This window comes from Clarias gariepinus, chromosome 19, assembly GCF_024256425.1.
Source record: "Clarias gariepinus isolate MV-2021 ecotype Netherlands chromosome 19, CGAR_prim_01v2, whole genome shotgun sequence".
In the NCBI taxonomy this organism is placed as follows: Eukaryota; Metazoa; Chordata; class Actinopteri; order Siluriformes; family Clariidae; genus Clarias; species Clarias gariepinus.
Genome location: NC_071118.1, coordinates 24,080,389 through 24,089,429, shown reverse-complemented (window position 1 = coordinate 24,089,429; position 9,041 = coordinate 24,080,389). Strand labels below are relative to the sequence as shown.

Below are 9,041 nucleotides of genomic sequence, written 5' to 3'. Positions count from 1 at the left end.
AAATAGCTTCTTGTCAGCTGTGGTCTGTTACAGTGATAAATTGGGTTAAGTCATATGCACAAAGCAATGACTTGGCACAGTTAGTAATTGTATACAATGCGTAGTCCAGAACCCTTGAGTTTCGCCTCCACTTCGAGCCCTAAGTAGCCTATTTTACTGTAGCCTGCCCTGCTAGTGACCTTGCTGGTAATAGATCTAACCCTGATTAGAGGAGACATCTGGTTTTTCCCTTTCTCAGAGCAAATTTAAGGCCTGCCTTACAAGCAATGGTGTCTCCTCATTGTGATGCTTCACACACACTCATGCGTTGTCCTACTTACCTTGTGAGGCCCTTACAGTGATATGACTATTAAAATTATGTTTGTGTATTGAAAGTAAAAAAAAATAAAGGAATGTCTTAGGGGGACATTCTCCAAAAACATACTGTGCACAAACACATGCATTGTATGTGGGACCCAGTTTTGTGTGGAAACATTGTAAGCGGCTTTGGGGGGACATTTCCCTGGTCCTGAAAGAAAAAACTTTCTCTCTTTCTCTCTCTCTGACTCTTTGTGTATCATGACATAAATTAATTGCAATAATATAATGTAAGTGGTTTAATCATCGCAAGGATAATAAGTGAAAGTGTTTGTATGTGCGACCTGTTTTTTTGTGGAGACATTTGGCTGGTCCCCATAAGGAAACTCTCTCTCTCTCTCTCTCTCTCTCTCTCTCTCTCTGAATTTTGGTAGCATATGATTAATTAGCTGCAATAATATAATGTCAATGGTATGTCATTTCAAGAATAATAAGTGGAAATGTTTGTATGTGGGGCCTATTTTGTGTGGGGACATTGTGAGTGACTTTGTGGGGACATTTGGCTGCTCGTCATAAAGAAATATCTCTCTCTCTCTCTCTCTCTCTCTCTATATATATATATATATATATATATATATATATATATATATATATAATAAAGTTTAATCATCTCAAGGATAAAAAGTGAACGTATTTGTATGTAGGACCCTTTTTTTTTGGAAGATCGTATGTTGTTTTGTGGGGACATTTGGCAGGTCCCCAAAAGGAAATCTTTCTCTCTCCCTCTCTCTCTCAGGAAAAAAGTAGTTTAATTATGTCAAGTATAAAAATTAAAAGTGTTTGTATGTAGGACCCTTTTTTTTTTTTTTCTTGGGACATTATGAGTGATTTTGTGGGGACATTTGGCTGGTCCCCATAAGGATAAGGGAAACTCTCTCTCTCTCTTTAAAAAAAAATAAAAAGTGGTTTATTTCTTTCAAGGATCATAAGTTATAAGATTTGTGGGGATATTTCCTCATAAGGAAATCTCTCACAGGAAAATTAAAAGTGGTTTAACCCTCTGGAGGATAACAAGTAAAAGTGTTTGTATGTAGAACCCAGTTTTTGTGGGGACTTTGTGACTTCGTGAAGACACCTGGGTTTTTTTTTTTGTGTGTGTTTTTATTTTATTTTTATAATCTGTAGCCTTAAAATGCACGTGTGTGTGTCACACATACACACCTTGTGTGTCAAGGCAAATGTCTCGACGCGATCAAAACTGTCAAATATACCCAGAAAATAAACCGTGCCCACATATACAGTACGCGCGCGCGCATGTGTGTGTGTATATGTGTGAGAGAGAGCGAGAGCGAGAGAGCACGCGCGCGCGCGTGCGATGTGCGAGTGTGCCTGATCCCTCTGAGCGCGCAGCACTCACTCTATGCCGCGCGCAGGAGAAGGAGCTCGAGCGCTGCTGCGTCTCGTTTAATATCCGTAAAAGTAGCTTGTAGAGAAGAGCGGCGCTGAGAATCGCTCACGTTCATTCGGAGAGACTTCCTGTGCACTCCTGAAAGCCCAGGACATACACTGAAAAGAATACATTCTGTCGGATATGGATTGTTTTGTGCTCTCTGTCTGCTCAGCTTCGCGTGATATGTGCTTCACGTGTCCGCGCGCCACAGTCAGGTAGTTCAGTCCAAAAAGAGCTCGTCATGCACATTTAATCCGGTGTGTGTATGTGTATGTGTGTAGCGTGCACACCAGGGCTCTGGATGTGTATGTGAACAGGTCTGGGTGGATATGTATTCTCTCAGTTCATTTCGCAAGTGGAGTGTGTGGATTGTGCATCATCTCGCGATGCTCCTCGTGCCTATCCTGTGGTTGGCGTCGCAGGCTCGCGCTGCTCCATCCCTCACCACCGAGCAGATGGACATGGGGGTGGTAAGAGCTTTATTTATTTATTTAATAACTTATTTTAATTGACTAATTGGTTTCTCATGCAGGCTGCACAGAGAGGGAGAGAGAAGGAGAGACGACTTGTTAAAAACCTGTTGGGAAGGTTGCCAGATCATGCTTTTGTTTTGTTTTTTAAACCACAAAACCAACTGGATTTTTTTTTTATAATACAGGATCAGTTTTCCATGCATTACTTTTTTTTACTGTAAATTTTCCTGATATTTCTTTTTTGCACTTTGTGCCTGGTTTATAGTAAAATCAACCCAATGTGCCAGCCCTCAATGTCTTACTGTCTAATTTGATAATTTACTCATTTATTAACAATTATTTCTATTCCCATATCAACTTCACCGGTGCATACTTTTCCAAAGACCAGCTTAGGTTGCAAACCCATCCACTCCAAATCACTTTCAGCCTTATTGTTTTTTTCTTTTACATACCATATGTTACTTTAAACAGCACGGTGGCTTAGTGGTTAGCACTGTCGCCTTGCACCTCCAAGATCTGGGTTCGATATCCACCTCGCGTCTGTATGCATGGAGTTTGCATGTTCTTTCCCTGTGCTTGGTGGGTTTCCACCGGGTACTTTGGTTTCTTTCCATAGTCCAAAGCAATACAGATTAGGCGAATAGCTGTTTCCAAATTGCCCGTAGTGTGTACAGTATGTGTGTACCCTACAATGGATTGGCACCCCATCCAGGGTGTACCTGGGTAGTCTCCTGGGATAGACTTCAGGCCCCCCGTAACTATGTATAAAGTACAGAATAAAGCGGTATAGATGATAAGTGAGTGAGTGTTATTTCTGTATGTGTTCAAATATACTTGTTGCATATTAAACCTATAGTATCTTTTGGTTAAGGTTGTTTAAGGTTGCACTGCCTGTATTTGTATAAATGGCACTTGATTTACAATTCAGATCGCAGCACATTCAAGAGGTGTGATTATACCGTCTGTGTGTGTGTGTGTGTGTGTGTGTGTTTAATTCAATTCATCCGAGTGTGTGCAACTTTTACGCATCTCAAAGCGTAATTCCTGCTCGATATATCGGTTATAAGCATCCCGATATAACTACATTTTTGTTTTGTGCTTTGTAAGTATCAATTTTAAGGAATCACTGTGTTTTTAATGTTTCATCTATTGTATCACAGTCATTAAACTGTCAGTATGGTGTTTTTTTACATGTAACATCTCTACAGGTTTAAGTACACACTCGCTTCCAACATATTGGCTTGACTAAGTGTCTAATTACGACTTCCAGCCAGGCAGAAAAAAAGGCAATTAAATGAAAATCCCAAAGATGAAAAAAAAAAAAAAACCCTGAAGCATTTGTAAAGCACAAAATCTAATCTGAACCTTTTTTCCCCATGTATTTTAAATACCTGATACATAACAATGAAGCAGTTTAATTTTGTCTCTCAGCAAACACAGAAAATCCGCTTCCCTAATTAGTTCAGTTCGTTGTTTAAAAAGACTCAATATCACCTAATCTTCAGTGAAAGAAGAGTTCATTTCCTATCAAAGCAGGAAAGACTTTTCAGTTCCGTCCATAATAGACCGGGTTTGCATTTGCAATATGCGCTTACTCTTTTTCTGTTTAATGCGCACTTCCGTTAGTAAGCTGTTCAAAGTGTGCATTCAGCAAGATACCTTCGTTCCCTCTTCATATCATCAAGCCTCGCTAAGAAAAACCTTAGATTATTTTCATTCCTGAGTGTACACCTGGACTAACGAGAGCCACCACAAATAGTCCGACCTCTTTAAAGCTCTGAGGTAGTTTCAAAAGTGGACTCGTGGCTGCAGTGCAGCAATTGTGATTTTACAGTAAGTGCAGATGCTGTACTCGCTCATTTTCATCATCTGAGGTACGGCTCTCTGTCAAAGGTCTCCCTCGGCTTGTTCAGCACCCTCAGGATCAGCTTGCTTTTCTAAGGAGTCCTCGAGGCAGCAGGAATTTTTCGACACTTTGATTAGGGCCATTAGGGCACTTTGATTAGGGCACCTGGTGGTCGGCGGGGCTCATAAGGGGCAAGAAGCTATTAATTGAGAGACAGATGGTGTAGTATCTGCTATCCTCACTGATTGGTGTTAAGTAGCGAGAAATGGGAGCACATGGCCTCCTGATGATTGGGCTTTTGAAGCTGATCACCTGGTCGCAGGTGGGCCGGATAATCTGGGATTAATGCTGCCTGATTATCTCGATCTTGTGGGGTTTAAATAAATATATTATTTTAAGCTTTTGATCAATTTTGTGACCAAATTCAAGAACAATAACATACAATTTTATATGATCGTCTTTACAGTTTGGAAGAAACGGAAGAAGTTCTTGGATTATTTTAAGATCGTTCTATTATCTGATCTAGTGTCTGAACCAGATTGTACCGGCTATGATTAAATTACTGAGGAAAGGGCACATTCGGTTTTGTCAACAACCACCAGATGGAAAATACACACTAATGATTTTAATTTCAAGCCCTCGCTTACAAAAATCATGACATTTCAAAAGCAGTCATAATGCACTCACCTCACAACTTTGCTGGTTTCGAGGTTCCTCTCACCATCTGTGTGGAGTTTCAACATGGAGTTGTCCTCAAAGTTCTCTGATTTCCTCGTACATTCCCAAAAAAACATGCCGAATACTTTAAAACGCATTGTTTTTTGATGGACTGGAGTCTCGTCTATGGGGCTTACACACAGTGTTTCCGGGACTGTCTCTAGTTCCACTGCGACTATGAAAGAATAAAACATAAGGTGAATGAATATCTATTAAACTATGAAAATCTATGCACTACTTTGTAATTCAGGTCAAGTAACAAATATTGCAGTGTCGATTCTGGCGGCACAAACACATCAGCAGTAGACTACACCACTGGTTCTTGTTGCTAACAATCACACGCAGGTGCTAAAAGCCAAGCAAAAACCACCTTCGGGTTTGAAGCGGAGGCCGAATAAAAAGAGCACAATTTTTCGAAAGTATTTTTGTGGCAGGAATACATGTGTTGTTGACCGACATGGCAAGAATCTTGCACAAAGGACACGAGGCAGTCCTTGCACAGAACACACAGAGATAATTGATTACTAAGACAGATGGACAAATCAGTACCCGGGCACCTGGGGCAAGCAAATGTCATGTCCAAGGTATTTTTTTTATTTAAATTTTTTTTTTTTTTCAGCTAAAAGAAGTCAGTTGAACGAGCAGAAGATGAAAGGTTTTCCGAGATGTGTATAACGATGCTGTAACTATAGCGTACCCAACTCATTTCATATCGTGAGTGAGAGTAGCTGTAAAGATCTTTACTACAATAACTGGATTTATTAGTGTGTAAGAATAAGAATAAGAATGGCACTTTAAATTAAGACACTAACCAAATTAGATTTTTCAAGCTGTGTGATTAAATTGCATAATCAGTAAATAAATTAAAATCAATAAATAAATTGATGGTGGCACAGTGGTGAAGGGTTCAGTTCCTCCCTTTCAAATTGCCTGGAGTAAGTGAGTGAGTAAATGAGTGTGTGCATACTTGTGCCCTGTGATTGACTGGCACCCTGTCCAGGTTGTACCGCGTTTCGTGCCCTTAATCCCCTAGAACGGCGTCCAAGCCTGAAACTCTCGTTAACATAAATGCTGTAGAGAATAAGACAGGATCAAGGAATTGCTGATATTTACAGCTCTATTGAAGATCTTTTACGTACTGTGCATAGAAATTGCATGCACCACAGCTTAATATCCAGAACAGTGGACGAATTTATCAACGTTTCAGACATAAATTTTAGATCATAAATAAGAACTGGATATTCAAGTTGTATTGGTTTGCTTTCCTTGTTCTGTATGAATGCACACCAAATGAACTGGAATTGCCCGACATCACAAACCTCAAATTACTAATGTTCTACTTGCCCTCACAGCCACACTCCAAAATCTAGTGAACCGACATCGGAGAATGTAGATGTTATTATAACTTAAACAGGAGGCACCATAAAGCGAGGCGATGTCTTATGGGGAAAAGGGTAATTTATTAAGGAAAATGGGGAAGGAAAGAGTTAAAGGAGGGAGGGTGGAAAGAAGGGGAAAGGGATGATGTGCACGTGCAGATCTGGTGGGCAGTGCCCCGCTGGCATGCGGGCACAGGCTGCTGAGCGGTGGACAGCGGGCAGCTCTTGCCTCAGTCTGCTTGCGCTGACTCTTCTTCTGGGGAATGGCCAGACTGGCCCCTTCCAGCTCTCTCTTTCCCCGCCTGGGAAAAGGGTCGTGACATGTTACCCCTTTGCGGCAGGGTCACAATATCCGGCTCATAAAGAGCTGAAGGCAGTGAGCTCACGGCTGTCCTTGCTGCGGAGATCAAAGGCGTACCCCCCTTTGAAGTCCCTGGGGCTTGTTCCATTGCCCCGCTCGCTTACCGCTCTTCTGCGTTGTAGCACGCGCGTCACACACATCGCTTAGTAAAGTCCAGTATTCCAACAGACCCCGAGCTACACTCCCCGCTGTGTTTTATAGCCCTGGATCAATTAACCAAGATGGCTCACCAGCCGTGCCTAATTACGTGGCCCCACTCCTTTGCACACCTCCCGAAGAGGAGGCCGTCTAGCTAGTGAGCGAGGAGTGAGCGAGGAGCGATGTTAGATTTGGGAGGACGCCTATCACGCCGTGACAATAGAACACCAGCACAGCATTGGGTACCTGATACTCGGGTTTTGGAATTTTATTAAAGAGGAAAAATAAATAGAAAAGATGTCTGTCTTCTTGTACATTTGGATTTCTGTGTCTTCACCGGTACAAGCAAAACCGCAGGATCAACTCCAAATGTTAATTAAGTCATCAGCAATACATGTAAGGAGAATGTTGGGAGGTCATTGCGCAATTATGACACATTTATGAAATTTTTTTCCCTCTTCGAATATATTTACATATTTTTAAGGGACAACAGAAGTTGAATGTAATTTTTATGGCAATGTGCTCCACATTTCATCGAAAAGGTCAGATAGAATTGCCATGACCAAACCACGACACTGAAAAGAAAAAGAAAAATCATGTTTTGAGTAAGTATCCGCTGAATAATTCATGTCATTCCACATTCGCCGTGATCTTTTGGACTTTTTCCGTAGCGTGGCATGGATGATCCCATGGGTCACGTGCCAAGCTTTACAGTAAATTTTTTAATGAGAGTACCATCTGGTCTCATCGGCAGCAGGGCAGTGAAGAGCATCCCTTATCCTCGCAAAGAGGTTCTAGCATCACGCACTCTATCTGCCACTTCCACAGACACATGCACGCATTAAAGCATGCTGTGAATAGTAGCCTACTGTCATCTTCATGCCAGAGGCTCAAACAGAAATGCTTTTTTTTATTTTTATTTTTTTATGTGCAATTCTTACATCCTTTCACATGCTTTCCACCGGATTTCACTTCTAATTACTCTTAGCGGCTGTGGAACGAGGAAGGCGGGAGCGATGATTGACGGTTAACAGGAAGTGAGTAAGACTTAGCCTCAGTGCCGAGGAAAGTAATCAAAGAGAAAGGAAAAGAGGAGGAACGGAAGGTGGAAAAAATGCAGAAGAAAGGCAAAAGGGCTACGCCATTTAGACAAGTAACAAACATGAAATCGATAAGCCTTCTTTTCTGCCCAGGATAGATGCGTCTCTTAGGGATAATGCACCAGAGAGAAACGCCGTCACAGCTGGAGAAAAGAAGGGTTGTTTTTGTTGTTTTTTTCCATTTTAGGTGTGTCAAAAGAAATCTACTCTCATTTCTGGATCTAAAGTAACAGGGAAATAACGTACCAACGAGGCTCGATAGGGTTAATCATTCTCATTTTCCTTGTCTTCTGGCTAAAACGCAGACATTGAAGCTTGTCCTACTTTGACGAGATAGCACTGGATTTTTCTGTGACCTCATGCACGCAGGCTTAACATCTTGGGTGTTCAGATCGAGGACAAGTACATTATTTCAGGAACATCGTCTGCAGGGACGTGGCCGTAGAAAGAGAATAATACACGCAGAGTTGGAGAGACGCGCGGTAAACAGAACAGAGTAAAAACCGAAACCTCCTGGAAGACGGAGAGAAGGTGGGTAATGAGCACATCATTCTAGCCTACTTCCCACGCTTTTCTAACCCTTATGGAGCTAGGCCTGATTCATGATGCTGTGTGTGGCAGAAGAGCACAAAGCTGAGCGACAGATACGAACTTTTCATAGTGTTACAAAACTGGCTATTTCAGAGTCATGACATGTGGTTGTCAAGGAGAGCACCAACAGGGATACTAATAGGATGCTGTCTTAGCTATTAGACAGAGATAAAACGGAATCAGAATCAAATTGATATGTTTGTATCATTTTGTATTTGGTCTGAAATGGTTTCACAGTGCATGGATGTACACAAATCATCAAATACATCCAAATGGAAATTTGTGAAAATCTGTCATTAATCTGGGAAAAAATCCTACCTGGCGGTGGCTTCAGGACCTTCAGTTTCACCAGTCAAAATGTTTGGACACACCTTCGAATTCCATTGTCTTTCTTGATTTTTATTGCTTTCCACATTGTAAAACATGATGAAAGTGTCCAAAATATGCAATAATCTCCTTTGAACAGTTGATATTGAGTTTGTCTGCTACTTATCTTATCTGTAAAACCCTCATAACGGCTCAAAGATGAGGTGCTGTTTGTTAATTGGTGATTTTGGCGGCTGGTAACTGTACTGTAAATGAACTTCTCCTTTGCAGCAGAGGTAAGTTTTGGTCTTGCTTACTTTGGAAGGTATTCATGAGAGCCAGTTTCATCATGGTGCTTGATGGGTTTTGCAAATGCACTTGAC

At 41.4% G+C, this 9,041-nt stretch overlaps 1 protein-coding gene across 1 annotated transcript in view; it reads left to right on the top strand.

The window, feature by feature from the left end:
* The first annotated feature begins 1,740 nt into the window (after positions 1–1,740).
* The window catches only part of mmp17a (matrix metallopeptidase 17a), a 104,832-nt gene continuing 97,531 nt past the window's right edge, over positions 1,741–9,041 (top strand). Inside the window, exon 1 of the mRNA XM_053478673.1 lies at positions 1,741–2,217. Coding sequence (XP_053334648.1) covers positions 2,077–2,217 — 141 coding nt within the window. The 5' untranslated portion in view covers positions 1,741–2,076. The remainder of the gene's footprint in view (positions 2,218–9,041) is intronic.